The sequence below is a fragment of the Aotus nancymaae genome, unplaced genomic scaffold, assembly GCF_030222135.1.
Source record: "Aotus nancymaae isolate 86718 unplaced genomic scaffold, 86718_ANA_hifiasm-v0.15.2.pri h1tg000015l_0, whole genome shotgun sequence".
Classification (NCBI taxonomy): Eukaryota; Metazoa; Chordata; class Mammalia; order Primates; family Aotidae; genus Aotus; species Aotus nancymaae.
The window spans coordinates 8,506,318-8,528,413 of record NW_026988426.1 but is presented as its reverse complement, the minus strand read 5'-3'; the positions used below and the strand labels follow the sequence as shown (position 1 = coordinate 8,528,413).

General features: G+C 40.3%; 1 protein-coding gene across 10 annotated transcripts in view; it reads left to right on the top strand.

The window, feature by feature from the left end:
• EBF1 (EBF transcription factor 1) overlaps positions 1-22,096 on the top strand; it is a 410,966-nt gene that overhangs the window by 374,188 nt on the left and 14,682 nt on the right. For all 10 annotated transcript variants that reach the window (XM_012461041.3, XM_012461037.3, XM_012461040.3 and 7 more), the window contains exons 11-14: positions 898-986; positions 18,039-18,104; positions 19,087-19,264; positions 19,897-20,076. In XM_012461041.3, the coding sequence (XP_012316464.1) occupies positions 898-986; positions 18,039-18,104; positions 19,087-19,264; positions 19,897-20,076 (513 nt within the window). The remainder of the gene's footprint in view (positions 1-897; positions 987-18,038; positions 18,105-19,086; positions 19,265-19,896; positions 20,077-22,096) is intronic.

The window sequence follows — 22,096 nt, the reverse complement described above, 5'->3', positions numbered from 1 at the left end:
ATATTTCATATACCAGGGAGAAATTTTGAAAACGATAGACCAGCGTCCACTTAAATGTGTTTAATTTAAGGATGCTTTGAAGAGGGGGTGGTCAATGTGTGCACAGCAAGGTCCATTGTCTGCAGATGTTATTCCAGGTTTGCTCTTCTTTTGGTCTTTTCAAGGATTGTTCTTGGAGACTCAACTGTCCTAAGCTAGTACTGCACAGATGCTGGTCCCAAATAGTATCAATATCGGTGAAAGGATCTATCATTTCAGATGTAAGGGTTTTGAATCAGGGCATTTTCAATATCCACCCCTTTGCAGATTCTCTCAATGGTGGCACCGGCTTTCCATACCTCGAAGACTCATTTCTACTCTCTCCTCTGCTCTCACCAGCCTCCTGCATGTTTAATTGTGCTGAGATATTACATCAGCTGAGGTCCACTAGGGATTTTGCAGTTAAGCAGATACTGTTAATTCTGCTGTTTACAATGTAAAGATATCGCCAGGGCTTGCCTGGCGATATCTATACATTGTAAACAGCAGAATTTTAAAAAGCCCAGGTGTTTTTACCTGAGCAATAAAATTAAAGTGAATCCTAAAAACGTCACGTCAAATACCATTTTACTTTTTATTTATGATCACATAAGGAGTGTAGAATTTGGTCAAAGCAACACTGCTCAAGACCTACTCCTAATGTTATTTTGGGCAGGTCACTCCACATCTTGGTATAAAGCAGAAGCAGATGGTGGAAAAGGTGAGCAAAGAGATCATTCACACAATCATCTTGTGATCCAATTCAAAAGTATCAATTAAACTTTGAACTTTCTGGTTATTTCCACACCATTACTGTTGCAAGCCATGTTCTGCTTTATTTCTTGAAAATGTGCTAATTGTGTGACTTCTTTATTGCAGCGCTCAACGAACCCACCATCGATTATGGTTTCCAGAGGTTACAGAAGGTCATTCCTCGGCACCCTGGTGACCCTGAGCGTTTGCCAAAGGTGAGGATGCTGACTTTTTGGGTTGTAGTCTCTGAAAACTTGGACTTGAGTGATTTGCAGAAAAGTGCTGCTACTGATAAAAATTAGTTCATAGATCACTCATATTTTTGTGTGTTTGGTACTATAAGTAATAATACAAGTAGCAAGCATGTATGTGCCAGGCAACACCATGCTTACTTTTACATCTGTTATGCTATTTTATCCGCTCAACAACAATCTGATGTTGGTACTATTACTATTCCTATTTTAGAAGAGAAAACAATGAAGCAAAGAGAGATTAAATAATTTGGCCAAGGTCACATAGCATGTCAATTGCTAAACTGAGATTTGAATCTATGCAGCACGGCCCTAGAGTCTGGGGTACTTAATCGCTATATTTTAACAATTCTCAAAAGAAAAAGGAACACCAAATTTTCTTCTATAAGGCTCTGTACTTAGTCCTGGCAAGAGAAGAATAGTTAGAGCTCAAAATGTATTAGTAGATCCTGAGACTGGACAAAGAAGACCACCTGTCTCTCCTTAGGGATTCTACCTAGTTAGGAAAACAGGAACAAATATGACAGAAATTAAACAAAAATTCAAGACAGAGGTCATGTATGTCATAAACAAATATGTCATTAATTACCAGTGCAGAAAAAAGGAAATTGACCTCTATTGACTGTGGGGTACCTGTTGTGAATGTCTGGGATATTCCTATCCCTGTACCTGAGGAACTTGGGCTCTATGTGGTAGAGCGTCCCAAACAACTAATCATAACCAAAAAATAATAGCATAGCACATTAAAGTGTAACGAACATTCTGTGAGGACTCGGAGGAGAGGGCAGGTAAATGCGAAAGGAGTTCGAAGTACAGAATTAGTTGAGCTTCCATTCACTGTTCACTGACAGCAAAAAACTTCGTTTACCACACAAGTGAAAACTATTAATATTAAATTGCATGAGTAGTCTCAAGGACTCTTCCTTGCCACAGTAAGTCTAGAGATACACCATTTCTAGGTGTATATATCCTTGTAAAACACTTGTGAAAAGGAAGTTGCCATCCTTCTTGGCTCGGTGAACCTCCTTGGGGGATCACTTTGTCATCAAACCCTACCTGTGAGCCGGCTGCCCTTGTAGGCAGGAGCCACCTGTCTGTCAGAACTGGCCCTGTCCAGGAGAAATCTACCTCTCACGTCACTACACAGACACAAGGTGCGTGGGGAGGAGGGGCACTCACTGCTCCAAGAGAGGAAGTGCTGTGATGAGCAAAGGCATTTTGACTTTGGGGGAAAAACACCTTCAGTTTTCAGAGTTGATGCCTTCAGTTTCAACCTTCAATTTCCCAGAAACGACCTTACTTTCCACTGAAGGGCTGTCCTTCCCTTTCCTTTTCCACCCCAATTTATTTTTGGTAAGCAATTAAATAATCTGTAGGTTAATATTATTTAATATGTTAAATAATCTAATTATAATAATAAACAGCAGTCTCCACCCATGGCGTAGATGGTCTGTGGAGAGATTTACCATTAGTTTTGTCTATCTAGCAAGAACATGGTCCCATGCATTTCCTATGGGACAACTGGTAATTTTCTAGCACAGTGATATAAATGATGTGGGCCTGACTAATGGTTGGTGCCTTTGCTGTCTTAGCACTAGAACAAAGGCATGGATGCAATGCCAGATTCTTCCCATTGTTCCCATTTGGGCACTGTATTCACTTTATATTTAGCACTTGCTTTAGCGTTTGCTCTCTAGAGTCCACTGGAGATGATACTGAGGAGAGTCAGGCTGGGCAAGGTGGGATTCAGACATTGGCCACTTGCTAGCTATGCAACCTAGGTCAAAATTGTTTACCTCTCTGTGCCTCAGTGACCTCATCTGTTAAATGAGATGGTGATGTGTTGTACCTTTTAAAATTTTATTTCAATGACGTATTTAGCAGTCAACAAAAGGTACTATGATTTGCCAATTGAGTGAGATTGGGACCCTTGCTTCTGAGAGCTCTTCCACCCAATCTCTGCAGAGCAGGAAATCCTAATCCTGTTGAGCAGTTGAGCATGTGATTTCTCCTCTGTGCCTCAGTTTCTTCATCGATAAAATGGGGATAATTAATTATGCTAACTAACTCATAGGGGATCATGTAAGGATAAAGAGATGTCATCTCATGGGTGCCCTTGGCATAACATCTGGCCCATAGTTGCCACTTTAAAAATACTTATGGAAAGGTAACTCATGCCAGTAATCCCAGTAATTTGGGAAGCAAAGGTGGGAGAATTGCTTGAGGCCAGGAATTCAATACTAGCCTGGGCACCATCACAAGACCCTATCATCTCTACAAAATAAAAAAATTAGCCAGGCATGGTGGCATGTGCATGTAGTCTCAGCTACTTGGGAGGCTGAGGTGAGAGGACCAGTTAAGCCTAGGAGGTCGAGGCTGCAGTGAGACATACACACCAGCATTGTGCTCCAGCCTGGGTGAGCAAGACCCTGTCTCAAAAAAATAATAAATAAACACATAAAAATATTTATTAAAAATTAGAAGACAAATGTGGTTTAATGATTGATATCTATAGAAACCAGGCAGTCCTTTTCTTATTTGAAAGGAAAGGAGAGAAATAGGAATCTAGGGTTGAGTTTTGTGTACTTACTTTGGAAAACACTTTAATGGTTGCATGTTATGTTCAGAAATGTTGAACAAACAGCATAGGCACGTGTCACTTTGTCCCTGGTGGCCTGATGGTGAAATTCCAGCCCTTTTTTCCTGGGTTTGGGAAGAGTAATCAAGGACACAATGGATTTGTGTGTTAAGGAAACACTCCACCGCTTACATCTAGCCACTTGACGGTGCAAGGCCTGGCCGGAGCCCACCCCAGGAAGCTCGCAGCGTGACTCAGAGCCGAGTGGCTGTCCTCTTGGCTTTGAATGTTAAAGCAGAGCGAGAGTTCAAGGGCAGGGTCAGGAAGTGGTGGATGGAGCCAGCACAAGGTATTCCTGTGGACTTGGGAGATTTATACTCCTGCTGTCCATTGTTAGGGGGATAAAAATGGGGTGTGCCTTTCTTAGGATCATGGGCAGTGTTTGTCAAACAGGAGTGTTTCTGTGAGCTGTGGACCACACACCTTAAAAAACAAACTCCTCTTTATTAAACCCATGTGTTTGTGAATAGACAAAGCTAGATTCATACAACCACCCACATATTCTGTCAAATGAAACTGCTCCAAAGACCAAGCAGACAGCTTTCCATAATAATATGCCTTTGTATACAGGCTTGTGCTTTTTCAAAAAAACTTGGACTTGCTTTGTTTTATTGGAGTCCCTCCTGCAAGAGAAGCTGGGGCAGCAGACATCTTTCCCATTTACCAAATAGGAAAACGGGAGCAAGCGGAATCCTGCTCTGTAAATTATTTTGCCCCTGAAAGTCACCATCAGTGATAGTTGCTGTACACACAAATTTAAAATACTGTAATTATGCTAACCCCAGATGTTTTTTGGTTTCCTTTTTCATATACACAGGGAGAAAAGGGCAGGCTAAGGTTTTTAAATCACAGCATTCTGTTCTGTTTCATACAGTTTCGCCTTTCTTTCTGGATCCTGGCAGGAAGGGGAGGAACATGTGATCAACTTTGGGGTCAAGGTTGACTTTTCTTATAATTTAGAGGTGGAGGGGATGGGGAATGTGGTCGATCAGAAATTCTGAGATGCTGGTGGCTGCAGTGATGCAATCCAGACACATTGAGCAAGGAGCGCTCTCTGTGTTCAAGGTCAGAGGTGTCCCTGCGCCTTGCAGTTTGTTAGTTGCCTTCGTGAGTGGTCAGTGAGCCTTAGCCCTGAGGCAGTAAGAGCACAGCGCTTAGCTGGCGTCAGGCGTGTCAGCTGTGCATCCTAGGAAGCAAGGAATGTTTACTGCATGCCTACTGTGAGCCCAGCACTGCTTTATCAAGGGGTGTTTGAAGCGTATAGAGGCCAGGAGAGTGGGCTCTCAAGTGAGAAAGACGTGGGTTTTGGAAATGAGATCCACTACTTGGTGCACGTGACTCAACCTCCCGCGCTTCAGGTTTCTCCTCTGTAGAGCAGCTGCCTCGCGGCATTGTTGTCAGGTGTTAATGAGATAATGAGATAATTTATGCCAAGAGGCATCCCTGGCACTAGCGAGACTCTAGTAAATGGGGGCCACTAATCCCTGCACCATGGGTGTTCCCCATTTTACAGATGAGGAGTTAGTTAGAGTCCCCAGAGGTCTGAGTGACTTGCTTCGACATCACATCACAGCTAGCAAGTGGGAAAACTACGATTAAAACTCAGGTCCTTAGGCTCAGTAGCTTCACTGTGTTCACTATGGTGCGTCCCCACTTCTCCTGCAGACACGAAGACCCAGAGATTTCTGCCTTGAGGTGACTCACGTCTCTATCCTCTGCTCTGCAGACACCTGGCCCCCGTCCTTACATAGAGTCTCACCAGCTTTCTCTCATTTCCCTATGGAGAAGGCTTGGCATGGGGACCTTCTCAGGGCAAATGCGTCTTTTCTCCAAGAGCCAGCCCCTCTTTTAGAGAAAATAAAGCAGTTTGAGAAAAGTAACAAAGGCTGCATTTGTGTATTTTGCTTTATGGAGCTGAAAATATCTGGTAAATTGATCCAGTGGGAGTAATAAATACACATTACTTTATCTTGTTCTTCATGTCCTATACCCCTGAGCCTTGGTAGAACAACACCACTTAATAGACTTAAAAAAGAGTAATTATACTCATTGGTTGTGTGATTTTTCAGCCCTCCCAGCCCTGCCTGACCTTCTAATTTAGCTCACCGTGTCTAACTAATGCATTTATATTCATCTTTTATGAAGCATGTATAGTACAGAATTGACTTTAGAGCCTTTTTCAAGCTGTCCTCCCAGGTCTCCAATCTGGTTAGTAGTAAGGAGAATGGGAGCTATCCATCTCTATATGTTCACATGTATAGCTAACACATAGACATGGCTCAAAGCATTTTTTATCCTTTATGAAACATAATAAAAAGTATTTATTACATTTTTACTTTAAAGCTTTTATACATTCTAGCATTATTTACAGCTAAACATGCAGGCAAAAGATGCAGGTGTTTTTAAAATGATTACTGTTAATGTTTCTGCTTGTCAGAAGTGCTTAAATTTGCCTGCACTTTGTCTAAAAACTTAGTACTGTTGCCTTTTAAGAGCAACACATTTAAAAGATCTGGCAAGTCAGATTTGCAAACACTGCTGACAGTTTGTGATGAACGATATTGCAAAATTTGCAAGATGTTTGTCATTTCACACAGCCGACATATTAAGGAACGGATTAAGAAACGCGAAACCCCTATGGAAAACAACCATCCCAAACAAACCTCAGCCAAACCTTGAACCCAGAGAGCACACCAGGATCTCTCACCCGGGTTTTCTCTCCCGACTTTCCACTCAGCCAGTGGAACCCAATTGTTCTCAGTGCATTTTCTCTCACCATATGGTCTCCTCATTACCATACACTAAGAGTCCATATGGGAAACTTGTGAAATGAACTGTATTCATTTTAACTGCCAGATGAGCAGCCTTTTGCTTTGCAAGCTTAGCTTAAGTCATCTGCTGTCTTCATGTTGTTATGGCAACACAGCACCAATAAAAAATTCTAATCTACTGTAAGTGATCACAGTATTTTAAGTGCTTGCCTATAACTGCCCTCAAAGGGGAAGAGAGAGGAGGGTACTATTTGTCCAAGGAGCAAAAGGTTGTTGTTCATTCCAGCAGGTGTCAGTAAAGAAGCCAGTATCATGGTGATTGGAGTACCCGTGCGGCTGTGCAGCAGGCTGGGATCATAGGGGAGGTGAACACCAGGGGGTGGATGGTGGGAAGGAGGAGTTGTGGACCCTTTTGGTGGGTCTCCAAAAACACAGTGAAAGTCAAGCCCCATAGTATCTCTGGCAGACACGCTACTCTGCTGGTGCTGTGTGGCCAGCCCACCATGAAGAATCTCAAGGCTTCCTTGGAAATACAGAGGAAGCAAATCCTCACAGTACCTTCTCCTTCACTGGTAATCGAAAGTCTCAGTCTCCATGAAGCTGCTCTCCCTGTACATGTGAATTAGTCATTTCAAACACCAGGCTAATTAAGAGTACCTTAAAGTAATGGAAGTAGGCAGCAACATCCTTAAATATAAATCATTTTCACCTCTGCGGGCCACATGATATGTTGCATCTCTGTCGCTCTATCTGTATTGAAAGTGAATGTTTATAGTCTCAGTTCATCAGTTCACATTAGCCTCATGCTGAATATTTAAACACAGAACAATTTGAACACACCATGAAGGAAGACAGTGACTGCACTTTCATTTGGAACAGCAAGGGCTCATCTAATAATAATTTAGTAAATCAGCCATTTAGTGGCTCAGTTGTGCACTGTATTGTGCCAAATATTATTCACTTCAACTGTACACTTGCAAAATTGAAATTCAGACTCCAGTCACAGGCACTGTTTTTGCTCAGTGGAGAGACGAGACCTAAAATCACCCTCCCTAAAGAGTGTTCGTGTTTAGTGATTTATCATAAATACAGAGCTGGGGCAAAATAAAACTGGAGTTGGCTGTATACAATGTATTCTAATTATGCTTTTATTGTTTTAGTCTTTATGCAAAGACTATCAGTAATTCAAAACCTGCAGCCCCATCAGTGAAAATACAAATAAGAAATCTTTGCATAACCACATTGCCTCCTAGCAGAAAGGGGGATGACTAAGGGATTCAGAAAAGGATAAAGAAAAACTCAGCATCTTCACCTTCCACACTGACTCAAGGGCCTCTCTCTCGCCCTTGCTATCTCTCTTTCTCTTTCTCATTTATTTACTTTTTTTTTTAATTTGAGGAAACTCTATTAACATTATATCCTGAAATGAAAGTGACCCTCCTCAGACAAAAACACAGAAACAAATGCAAATCTTATGGTATAGTCAGCTCTTAGAAAAAACATATTTCAGTTTGATTCTAGGAAACATTTTGTCTCTACATTCTCTTGTCAAAAACACAAGCTATGGAATGGAGTCCATTTCCCGCTCCTTCCCCTGTATCCACCAGAAAACTTACAGGCAGATTCCATTTCCCCATTTGATATACTCAGTTTAGGGGCTTGGTATCCCTTACTACTTACATTTCTTTTAGCTGGGGAGTTTTAGCAACCCTGAAATTGTATTTAGAATTCCTGTGTGTGTGTGTGCATGTGTGCATTATGAATATGCACATGCAAATGCCTGCACATGTCATTTCTCTGGGGAAAGAAGTTGTAGGTAGCTTCACTAAAAAGGCCGATGACCCTATGAAAGTTGTAATTCTCACCTCTTTAGGTTATTTTATCTTTAGCTGACTTATTTCACGGCAAAGCTTGTTATTATTGTTTCCTTCCCATTTTAGAGATGAGGAAACTGAGGTTCATAGAGGACACGTAACCTGCTCAAGCTTATGCAGCTATAAGTGGTGGCTTCCTGACCTCCCCTACTTCCTAACCAGTAGTTCCCTTAGAGGAGTCCTTTATAGGGTTTTGAAAATAGGATTACATCTCCAACATAGCACTCAAGGAATGCAATGTACGTTGACTATAAGAATGCATATTTTTTGCCAGAGTTATTTGGAACATAAGCAGGGACTGTCAATAATATTGCTGGCTATTGCCTGATAAGCACTAACTAAATATAGTCTATTGAACCAGGTGTTGGTATTAACTCTATTTTACAGATGAGGACACAGAGGCATGTGTTTACACTGCTAATACATGGATTTGAGCCAAGTCTATTGGACTCCAGATCCAGAGCGTATATCCCTAAGCAGAATTAAGAAATTTTAAGGAAAAAAAGCCAATTTACAAAACCAATCTTAAAACCCTTCCAGCCTGGTTAGGGAAGGAGGCAAGTGGTGGCCTAGACTGAGGTTAGCTCACAAAGGGCTGAACCGGGTGGAAGGGGCAGGAAGAATTCACATGCACATGCAGATAAACCTTGGCCGCCATGCTTTCCCTCTTCAGCTGCACGGTCACTGGGGGAGGGACTTGTGATAACCATTCTCCAGTAGCTCAACGCTGGAACTCTTTCAAGTTCTTTTTTAGCACTGAGTTCTTGATTGGTAGGATTAAGTTTAACCTACTTCGTATCGCACCCTGCATAGAGGGGCATTGAACATAATTACTCATTAGGTCAAAGGTAGGTGACAGGAGAAACAAGGGGTGAACTCATTTCTACCTCCAGCCACCCAACATCCTCCTTTAAGGCTGAAGCCCTTAGGAACAGAGATGCTAGGAGGTCTTACATCTTGCTCACTATTTTCAGCTCGGAGTAACACTTCAATGGAGCATTAGAGTAATAAGTACCAAGCCCCAACAGTCTTGAAGCAGTGCATTTTAATTGCAGTTAGTTATACTCAGGACCATCTGTAAAGCCTTGAGAATTATCATTTACAGATATTGTTCGTCTGGAGGTACATATAATAACCAATAATGTTCATGTTCAACAGTTTAAGAAGCAAAAGCAAATGATATGTTTGCCTCCCTTATGTATCTATAAAGTATAGTATGGGAACATATCACTCAAGTATCCCTATAGTATCTGTCCAAAAATATAATACCTTGATAATGCAGTGCTGGGCTCACAGTAGGCATGCAGTAAACATTCCTTGCTTCTTAAGATGCACAGCTGACACGCCTGACTCCAGCTAAGTGCAGGGTGTGCTCTTACTGCCTCAGGGCTAAGGCTCACTGACCACTCATGAAGGCAACTAACAAATGCACAAACATTTGTATACACACACACCAAAAAAACACACATACACATCCACGTATGCGTACACGACAAATACATCTCTGTTTACTGAGCAGCACTTTTACTTTCAACCTAGATATTTATTCAGCCTTGGTTTAGTTGGAAAGAGAAGCCACAGCCAAAAGACAAAGAGAAACAGAAGTAGTTAATTTTTGGCTTTTTGTGTTTTCTAAAAGCCCAGGCCTTGGTGACTTAAAGGTGACTTAAAAGATTTTCAAGGGTAATTTTGACTCTAGGCCGTTTTTGTTTCATGTGCTGACTTTACAACCTACCCCTGAAAAAGGCACCTCTGTCCAGAGCTTTCTCTTTAAGCAGAGACTTTTATCTTGATCAGAAAGTCGATTTCCAAGGCACTCAGCAGGACCGAACCCACAGCGTTGGTCTTAAACCAGTACAATGAATTGGAATAAGAAGATCCCGCCAGAGGTTACCAAGTTCAGCTCTGTACCTCCAAGCAGGTCATAGTCACAAGGGTGCAGACACCATTTTTCACTGTATTTGTGGCGGGAAGCACCCCAGGCTCCCATTCACCAATTACCATGACACCATTTAGAAGAAAATGCCAGGAGACCAAAAAAAAAAAAAGGGAGGGGAAAGCCATTGTCATAACTCTTCTCAGAAATACCTGGTTTCACAATTTATACTTAACTGCTGACACTTGAAAAGTCGAACATTTTGGTAAAATGAATCAAGCTGTAATGTTTCTTTTATGAGATCCCCTTGCAGGAAAGGGAAGCTTGGCACCTCATGGAGCCCAAGCTTAGTTATCCATCATAGTAAAGTCAGCTGTCCTAGCCAGCTTCTCAGAGGTCACGCGATCGAACCAACAGCTCTTACAACTATATTATTGCTTACGGGACAGTAATTGAGGCACCAGATAAAAATTACCTGGTCTAATAGGCAGCGAACAATTTTCACTCAATAAAATTATGAGCCAAATCATTCATTTCATAACACTCTGGCTAATTTATTTGTTGACCTTTTAATATCCATAGCTCTTCAGTGGTATTAACTGCAACTCAGACAAAATCTCTTGTTCATTTCACTTTCATTGATTTTTTTTTTTCATTGAGGCAATAACAGTTGCTTGAAAACAGGCTTTTTCTTTCCACTGTAAAAGTCAATCACGTAAGTTAGTATGTCTTACGTTGATATAGCTGCGTTAGCTTACAACCTAGTTTAATTTCATATGATTCAGAGTCTCCTACACCATGTTTTTAACAAAGGCAGAGCTTTCTGGTTTACCTCCAACCATGCTGCATGCTGGTTCATAATAATATGTTTGAGAAGTAAGAGGGCTGTCATCTCATCTGAACAGAAAATCAACTTTAAAATTAGAAGAGGTCCAGAAGAAGTCCTCCTGCTGCATTTTATCCAGACTAGAATGCTTTTGATACCTTGGCCTATGTTATTAATAGCAGTAGACTCAAAATATTTAATTCCTTTGTTCTGGAAATGTCTAGAGATTTTTTACTGTGGTTAGAATTTCATTTTTAAAAAAGACTCTGGGCAACAAGTATGCACTAGAATGCTCTGTAGGGCAGTCGAAGCTTCCGCTGGATCTTCTTATATACTAAAATACTATGAAGTCTTTAAGATGTGGGGTTGTAAAATATAATTGTTACACATTTGGCATTTTATGCCTCCCTGGAAATAACTACTTGCTACCTATACCTCATTTATGTTCCTCCTTTCCATTTCAATTTACTCTAAAGTGGTCCTTAGCTGTAATGAGAATGCCCCTTTCAACAGAAACATGTTTAATTATATCCATGCTAAATGTAAGTGACTCTTCTCAGTCATAGGGCTTCTAAGTAAAGAGTGTTTAAAGTGTGACACTAAAGGCTTCTAATGATCTGCAGTAAGCTCTATTTCAAGAAGTTCATATTACAAGAAAAATGAAAAATGTGAGGAATGTCTCAGAGGATGGGAAACTAAACAGTGCCCAAGTGTTATTTTGGTTTGTTTTACTCCTTCCCTCACTGCCCTCATTATACTGATTTTTTAGAATGCAAAGTCTACCATTGTGGAATTTTCCATTTGGCTGAATAAACACAAAGGAAGTTGGGATATAAAACTACCCTCCAAAGAAATACATCTCAGGACAACTAGTATCTATTGCATTGTACATCTAGCTCTGCAGGAAATGGGCTGCAAGAAACTTCCAATCAATTTTTCAGCATTCGGGCTTTCCAATCAGTAATGTCACCCAGGCTTTCAGAAGCCAGTGGGGAAAGAGCCAGGACCTAAAGTCTAGGAGCTGAAGGTACCCTTCAAAATCTGGGTCCTGCAGTAAACTCTGTATGAAGGAGGGCAGTGAAATCAATGCTGATTTCATTGATAGGTACGTATCATCTCTACATCAAGAGTGATTTTGCCATTTCACTTCATTGTATGTTGCTAATATTTGGCCGCTACATTTTGAATCCCCTGATAAGGCAAAGTGGATTGGTGATAAATGGGTTTCAGGGAAATGTACAGCAACAGAGAAGAATTATGCTTCTTTCTCAGGAATCGCCCAACTCAACTTGGCTTTGATTATTGATGCTTGTAGTTTTTTTTTTTTTCCTGTTTCCATCTATGTCCCTGAAAACATTATTTCCTACTTGGATAAGTATAAAACCAAGCACAGATAATCCTTCCAAATTATGGAAGCATCCCCTGGGTTTTAAGTTTATGGATAGAGTTCTGAGTCTCAAAATCTAATGCTGAAACTTGAAAATTAATGTCGTGTTCATCTTTATGAGTTGGTCTATATGTGCCGTGAACAAAAGAAAGTTCAGACTATCTTTCCTGCTCATCTAGGGTTGAGTTACTCAAAACATTGAGTTGGGTTTATAATTGGGTCCAGTATTGACTGGTTAGATGACCTTTCCCTTCACTCTAGGAGGCTAGATGTGGCCAATGAACTTGAGTTTATTAGCTAGATTTCAAGTCAATGCTAAGGAGAAGATTCCCACAGATGCTGAATAATCCTAAGATTTTTAATGTCATAAAATAGAAGAAAAGATGAGTTAACTATGTCTGCATATTTGTCATGATATGCCTGGTTACCAGGGTGTCTTTCTGTGAATGTGCAAATACCTAACTATTTCCAAGGGCCTAAGAGTACAGCTAATAAAGGGCTGAGGACCGTAAGAACCAACCTCATATTGCTAGCAGTCTATAACTTGAGATAATGTCTGTACTAGACATGATTCATTGTATTAATCACAAAATCAAAATGTAAGTCTAAGCCAGCAGGAATGAAAGAGCAAATTCATAAAAAAGTGACCAAAAAAAAAAAAAACCTCACAGTGATCAAAACTTGACCTTTGAGAATTTATATATTGGATTTAAAAGTCTGTAGCTAAATGGAACACCAAATTTAAGTCTCCTACTTCTATAAACTGTGCCAAATATATGACTTTGTCATTTCATCATACAAATTAAGTGTGCACTTTTTAAAATCAGTAACTGTATCTTAGAATAACACATCAACATGAATTTCTCAAGATATGTGGTTTGCTAAACATTATGCTAGGAGCTTAGAGAAGGAGATTAAGACCTATACCTGGCCTCAAAAAGTCTGCAGTCTAGCTGTGGAGAATGAAGACTAACACACTTCAGAGCAGAATGGCTTCTCAGTATGTACTTCTGTGCTGTGCTGGGTGACAAAGATCATCAGCATTCTTTTTTAGAGGAATTAGAGAGATTAGGAGCTGGGGTATCAGTGAAGGTGGTATTATTTCTGATAGAACAGTGTGATTTTCAAGAGCCAGGCTTTGATAGCTAACAGGCCTGGGGTTGAATCCATGCTCAGCCACTAGTCAGCAGTGGAAACTTTGGGAAAGTTAGCTGACCTCTCTGAGTTTCAGTTTCCTCATCTTTCAGATGTTAATAGAAAGAATACCTTAAGAGGCTTTCTATGAAGATTGAATGAATTCTCGTTCCACTTTCAATAAGTGAGAGTTATCTCCTTCATTGCAATCCCCTTCAGTACCAGGCCTCCAAGGATGGAGAGAGACATTGTCAATGGGCACAGACTGAAGCTAGCATTTTCCCTAAGAAAGGGGAAGGCAAAAGGAGTGAAGCTATGGAGATAGAAAGGAGCCAAATGTTTTACTTCTAGGCTAGGAGGACAAGCATAGAGAGCAGTTCTTCAAATACACAGGAAGAGAAGATTGGATAAAGATGGTGGGACCAGATGATGGCAACAATCTTTTGTGACTGTCATCAAACCTTGTAGGTCAGTGCTGGGAAGATAACATGCCCTGAAAGTTGCTGGAGAATAAGATCCACATATGATGATGAGGGCAAGAAGAAGGTCAAACAATATTTGCTAATTGATTGGGTTGCAAAGTAGAAAGTAAAGCTGAATCTTAATCTTACCTTTATATTTGTAGCCCATTCAGCATTTTTATTATAAAGCTTCCAGAATACAAGTAAAACCCATGCCAGCTACATCTGAACTGTTTCTTGGAACCCCATTTCTCCTTGAGTCTCCCTAACATTTCTGTAGACTCTAGAGTAAGAATAATGTATCTACATTTTTCACCATAGACCCCAACTCACATAACCATCAACTTATGGTCATAGCAAGACAGATGAGGCCAGGTTTCAATTGTGAGATGAAATCAATCAGTGAAAAGTTGTTGTTTTAAAAGAGTAAACTTTTTTTTTGTATCGGTAAGAGAGAAGAAATCCAAAGCCATGAACAGAAAAATTGTGTGACTTAGGATGTAGACTGGAGAAAAAGCATTACCTCTACAAGGAGACACGGGGGCTTTTCAATATTTAGGATACTAGTATTTGTCTTTTTAATTCCCAAGAGGGATTTTTTAAAAAATCCAAGGATAGGATTAATTATCTTGGAATTGTCTAATATCTACTCTTATGTTTGAATCTGCAAGCAGGGAGACGTTTTAAACATTATAAAAAAAAGGAGAAAATCTCCCCTGACAAATAAATGCCTTGAAACATTAGATATTAGTACTAGTCAAGTGTTCTTTCTTTTTGGAAATATTAAAATTGCGTATTAGAATGAAAGGATCCTTAGACTGTGCTCCTGCCTAATGCCACAAAAAATAAGACTTTAGGAACAATTTTAGAAACAAAAGATTATATGAAACATCCAGCTCTTCCCCTTATGGGAAATTTCGTTTTTTAACATCCAAGGCTCAATCATTTCCTAATGTGAAATTACGGATTTTTCAAATTACCATATAAAACTGCAAAAAAATTACACTTGTGACCACAGAAGAGATAGCATATACTATCAATTTGATTTTAAAAGGCATACATCTTTTATACTACCTGTCATTTTTATAATGCCTTTTACAAATTTAATCAATACATTTTAACATTCTATATACTTTAAGTGCAATATACAATAAATATTCAAGTTTCATCTTAAACATGCTTTAGGCTTTAAATTGTTAAAACTGCAGTGCCCTTTCAATCTACTTACATAATGTCATAAAATATACATTTCAAGGTAAATGAAGTCAGCTACTTCAATTTAGTCCCTCAAACTGGTAGTAAATGAGAGGTTAACACTATGGTGCCAAACCCATTATTGAGTAAATTTAGCACCTTGGACAGCTCTGTAAAATCTTTATTGCTTTCCTGACCTGCTCGTCATGTTCTGTCTGTGTGTTCAGTGGCTCTCAGCTCTGATTGAAAGGCAATATATTAGATCCCCAACACAAACACGCTTGGGGGCTAGTTCACTGGGAGCGTAATGACATGGAGGTGAGAGCAATTTTCTGGTCACCGAAATCCAAGCACCTTGCAGGTTCATTGCACTAACTCATAGAGGACCCAGAAATTTCCTTTCTCCTTCTCATCTGCAGAAATAACTAATAGAAGCTGAATCACATGGGCAAAGCTGAACCAAGTCTTTCTTAAATCCTTACAAGTTGATACTACAGTGAAGGATATTTTATAATGGGCAAGATATTATTTAAGGGTGTCCCTTCCAGTACAAAAAATCCAGGTTCACACTCCTCAAATCCAAGACTGCTGGCCTGCAGTGATGCTGTGCTGATGACCTACCTATGGCAATGTCCTCAATGGAAAAACATGCCCCAGCATGGTGGATCAAAGAAGGATGCTACTTTAGGAAACAAGACGTATTTTATTTTCAAAGGATTAAATGGGGATGAGAGCTCTGGATATCGATAAAAGGAGAAAAAAAAGAAAAAAGAAACAAGTACATTACATCACTGAAAAACTTTATCACCAAGGATATATAATATATATCAATAGATGGAATTTTTTCAGACTTATGAAAACTTCAAAGATCTTAGAGTATAATTTTGAACTCCCTCCTTCCTCCCTGCTTCTGTGAAATTAATTAAAATAAGGAGCATTCCCCTAAGTCCCCAATTATAGTGTTACAAGAACCAAGTTCACAAGTGCAGTTTCTTTCAGTGCCACATCATGCTTTTGACAAACAGGAGACTTGTCCCCCACCCTCCCCCACAAAATGGAAAGAAAGGAAAATACCTTCCCTGCCAAGCTCCAACACTGGGATAAATATTTATTTGGAGAAATAAATGAACATAGGCCTAGAGAAGTCATATTTTAGTAAACAAACTCACTTGATCCTGTTTTGTTTTAATCTTTCCTAAGAGCCAGATAAAGCCATGAGGTTTTAGTGAAGGCAACACAGGCTGAATTTGATCTGGGGATAGGATATACTGTGCCCATACCATAGTAAATTATTAACTTCTGTGGTCAGACAATACTGCAAACAAAAAGTGGTAAATTAGCTTGTAGCTTATATTAAATAATAAAGAAATGATTTCAGATGTATTGGCTGAAACCCCTCTGATTATATAATGTTCTTTACTCCCTACATGAAAAATAACTAAACTGTTTCATAAAGGGGGGTCTATCAGCTTAAGGCAAACATAAATGTTTATTGAGAACTGTAAACCCCTCTATCTTATTTTTGAATTTAGGACATTAGGTATGTCATAAGTAGTTACTGTAGTATGACAACTATTTTATCTTATATTATAGAGAATTTAAAATTGAAAAATGCTAATATGTATCTAAAAGCTTGTCATTTCAAGAGTTGTTCAAGGATTTTTGAAGAGGCTATGGTGACAGCAAAATGAATGCGATTATCTCCCTATTTTCTGATCAGCGTCTCAGTCTATGAAAATTGAACAGCACTGCTTCTCTATGTGGAAATCTATTGTGTAAAATATTTAAAGTTAAACTTCTGTTGGAAACTTTACCCACAGCCAGAAATGTTAAACATATCTTCCTGCAAATCACCTCTGATGATCATACCACACTCTAAGGTTTGATTCTCTGAGAAGCCCCTTCTTTTACATACATCAGGCTTAACTTTGCTTTCCTTTTCACATTCTAGTATAAATAAATCTGTAGAAATTGTAGAAAATTAGGGAAAAAGGAAGAGAGAATGATTTTAGTTAGAACCAAAAATATTAGCACCACACTCACTTTTGTAGAGTACTCCCTGTTTTTAGAACCAAGCATGCAAGCTAAATATGGAAGCCCACCTAAGTAAAAAGAGGGCGTTTTCAACTGGAATGAGCAGGTGAGCATGTATCTAGGATGAGAATGAATGACTAAGTGGGAGAAATGACAAACAATACTGAAATAGCAAATCATTTCTATAAAAGAAATAGACACTGCCAGTTATAAAAATTGGTGCAGAGGAGGCTTCTGAGGACAGTAGAGTCCTTTTGTAAGAGTTTTTGACAAACAGTACACTGCCTCAGTATGTGGGTTTCCTAAATCACCCTCTTATGTTACGGCTCTGCCATCCAAGAGAGATAAACAAAAGAAGTTTAATACTACCTGCTTCTAGTAGCTGAAGATTGATTGGAAATCCCTCGAAAATGACCTGTCTGATAAGGTCATGGTTCCTGGAATAAGCAATTAAGTGCAAAATAAACACATCTTAGGGACTCATACCATGCACTGAATGACATCGATTGTAGTAATCTAGTAAATGACCTAGGAATTGTATTCAGCAATAAACATATGAGTGCTTTATCATGCCTATGGCAGACTATTGAGTGATGTATTTTATCTTCCGGTACCAATGATGCTCACCTTTTGACTCAATTAAGTGTGTATGTGAACAGGGATAAATTGGTGATTTAACGCCATTCTGGGGTTCCCCAAGCTACGGCCTTTATAGCGGTGCCTTGGCAAAGTATGGCCAGAGGGACTGGAACGTGATCATGTCAAAAGATAACGACAACCTGCCTTCACTCAATGGATCGTATCTGCTTTTCTCTTGACAGGAAGTGATACTCAAAAGGGCTGCGGATCTGGTAGAAGCGCTGTATGGGATGCCACACAACAACCAGGTGAGCGCTGTCCGTTTCCAGCCTGTGTGGACTTCCGCATGCAATTAAAGATCTCAGATTCCGTACCGTAATGAGAAAGCACAAAAAATGTAAAAGCCATGTGCATGAGTTAAGAGTATCAGTAATTCAGATATAACATGTTGCAAGACTAGTCCTTCTTTTGCAAACCTTTTATTGCCCTTTCTACTGAATCATTTTCCATATGAGAAAAGGTGCTCCATTTAAAATTAATCTTTAGTGAGAACATACTTTATAATTGAAGAGGAGAGTTACTGGTGCTTTATTTTATTTCTCTCAGGTTTTCAAGCAAATTTAGGAAGAGAAAGAGGGTTTAATTTCTTCTCCTAAAAAGGATAACAAGGCCTGAATAGTATTGTCTGCTTCTGTTCATAGAACTCCATGTATAGGATGCACGTAGCTTAGAAAACTGAGTCTGACAAACCTTTCACTCCTTGTTCGTGTCACCTGAGTCAATGTTTGGGGGACACATTCCCATTAATACTCAGGAATGCAGGTAGTCATCTGCGACCTTCCCTTAACATCAACAAGGGAGATACATTGCAGCCTCTCTTTCTCTCTCTCTTTCTCCCTCTTTCCCTGGGTAACCTCAGAGTTCCTACGTGTTATGGGGAAGGATGGACAACCCCACGGTGCTGTCATGTATGGACTGTAGGGGTAAGATGAAGGCATAGTTGAGATAATGGACTTTCAAAGTCAGACAAATGGGGTTATGAATCTCAGCTCTGTTCTTAAATAGGTGAGTGTCCTTAGGTGGGGTTTTCTAATCTCCAAGCCTCAGTTTCCCCATTTGGGATATGGGCATGCTGATGGTGAGACTAATGTAACAGTTTGTCAGGAGGGTCACAGAAGTTAATGCAGCTGACCATTGAAAACCCTGAGCACAGTGCCTGGCACTCGAAAAATGGTATTATTGGAAATATGAATGGGGGTAGCTAAAGGGGATATTCCTTTGACTTTTCAGGAAATCATTCTGAAGAGAGCGGCTGACATTGCAGAGGCCCTGTACAGTGTTCCCCGCAACCACAACCAACTCCCGGCCCTTGCTAACACCTCAGTCCATGCAGGGATGATGGGCGTGAATTCGTTCAGTGGACAACTGGCCGTGAATGTGTCCGAGGCATCGCAAGCCACCAATCAGGGTCAGAAGCTTGCTTTTCTCTGCTCTCCCTTTGCACCCCATCTCCTCATTTATTGGTCATGAACAATTTTTATATTAAAAAATTATTTTCAATCCCAAAGGGAGATTCTTAGTTTGTGTGTATAAAAGATAGTATTGTACAATGTTGGCCCTAGCTATCACGTCTGGTAATCTAATATAGGGGACTAGAAAGGATGCATGCATTTACCCATCTCTCTACATTTGACTTTTCACCATAAACCATGAATGACAGATCGCAAAGAGGAATGGAATTAAAGTTTTGAGGGCCCAAAGCACATCATTCTTGCTCAGGGAATAGGAACCTGTTAACTCCAGGGTACATCTCTTAGATCGGGATTTATTTCTGCTCTAAAATGATGATTTATAGGCCCGGCATTGCCACTTCTCATGGCCCTGCTAAGTATTTATGATCTCCTAAGAAATGTGTCTTTTGCTCGCTTCGCGTTTTAATCACAGAGCTAGCACCACCAACCCACGCACATGAATCACCCAATCCCTTCCCTCTGGGTTGCTGCGAGGGGGCCAGAAACAGAGACCTTCCTTTCCCCGAGTCTTCCAGGACTGCCACCATCTGAATGCCACCCTCACCCCCGTTTTGCCCCCACCCCTCAGGTTTCACCCGCAACTCAAGCAGCGTATCACCACACGGGTACGTGCCGAGCACCACTCCCCAGCAGACCAACTATAACTCCGTCACCACGAGCATGAACGGATACGGCTCGGCCGCCATGTCCAATCTGGGCGGCTCCCCCACCTTCCTCAACGGCTCAGCTGCCAACTCGCCCTATGCCAGTAAGTAGAGATGTGTGTCCTGTGTTCCTGCACGTTTTGCTAGAAGAACTTGGCATCGTAACATGTGGCCCACTGGGCAGGGCTTCTCGATCTGGGGGCCTCCATCTTTCCATCCTGCAAGGCACAGCCCTGGGTGATACTGCTAAAGGCACCATCATCTCCAGCAGGAATCTTTGCTCTCCAGTGCTCAGCTTCCTTCCTACAAAACCTCTCTAACAGTCAGACTGTTGCTACCATCCAAAGCAGCTGTATGAGGTCGCTTCAAGAACCCATGCTCAGAGTCAGATGGAGATGGGTTGACTCCCACTTCTACCAGTTACCACCAGCTACTCAGGAAGCTGAGGCAGGAGGTTTGCTTGAGCCCAAGGCTACAATGAGCTGTGGTTGTGCTACTGCACTCCAGTGCCTGGGTGACAGAGCAAGACCCTGTGTCAAAAAAAAAAAAAAAAAAAAAAAAAAAAAACCCACAAACAATGAGGACACCATATTTGTCATCTACTTAAGCCCAAAACATCTATTAGTTTTGTCTTATTTCACCTGATCATTTTAGCTACATAAAAGGAGGCAAATTCATCTCCTCTCTAAGCCTCAATTTTCTCATCTGTAAAATGGAGAAGGAACTAGCATCCACCCCATCTGGTGTTATGAAACATAGTGAAGATAATCCATGTAGTGAGCCTGTCCTGATGCCTGGCCCGTGGAGGCACATTCAGTAAATCTAATGATCATAGTGATGCAAAGATGATCATATGTGGTGATGGTGGTTTAACATAGTAATAATAGTCTAAAAGTTAACCTCTCTCCCTTCAGGAATATGACTCCTTTCTTTTTTAATGTTTGGATTTTTTCCCTTTGTATTTAGGGTATACTTAAAACAACAAATCAAAACATACTTTTTTTTTTCCAGAAATCTGGCAAGATTTTAAAAATAAAAAAAAGGGGGCCAGGCGCCGTGGCTCACACCTGTAATCCCAGCACTTTGGGAGGCCGAGGCGGGTGGATCACGAGGTCAAGAGATCGAGACCACCCTGGTCAACATGGTGAAACCCCATCTCTACTGAAAATACAAAAAATTAGCTGGGCACGGTGGTGCGTGCCTGTAATCCCAGCTACTCAGGAGGCTGAGGCAGGAGAATTGCCTGAACCCAGGAGGCGGAGGTCGCGGTGAGCCGAGATCGCGCTATTGCACTCCAGCCTGGGTAACAAGAGCGAAACTCCGTCTCAAATAAATAAATAAATAAATAAAAATAAAAAAAATAAAACAAAAAGAAAGCCACATATATATACAAAAAATATCTTTGGTGCCTCGTCCTGCCTTAAAGAAGTTGGGCTTAAAAAAATTTTGGTACATTTATATTGCTTCTAAAGAACGTCAGAGAACTGGACTTCTTATCTGTAAAGGTCATAACCCATGTCCTCACAATTTCCTGATCTCTCTCTCTCTAAAATGAAGTTCATCTTGGACATTGTGAGTGACTCTTGTGATGTGTAAAATGGGGCCAAACTCCTCTTAGATATTTGTAGAAGGATAGATGGATGTGCCATTAAATAAAAGAATATTAATGATTTCTTAGAGTCTTGGCCAAAATACTACAAATGATGCCCTCTCTCACAGTTAAAATGTGGATTGTGCTAGTTCTCTGAAAGAGGAAAGATCATTCTTGCCCTTTAAGAGAAGTTATTTCTGAAAATGTACTTAGGGACTTTTACTTCTGGGTGATTTTTTCTGCTCAGGGTCCACAAAATTATACATTTCTACCTTATTTGTTTGGAATCAGCAGTTTGTTGAACATTTACAATTCCCCAAATAATCTGCATATATTATGTCTGTCTACTCACAAGTCAGTGTTTGTTTAGGATCAGTGTCACATTAGATTTTGACTTATCAAAAGGTTGTTTCTCATAGAGATCTATCATTTCAGTGTTCTCCCATTTATTCAATCAGAAAATGTTTCGATCATGACCTGAAAATTAAAAGGTGGCATTCTTAATTAAATCAATAAACTAATTGCTATATGGT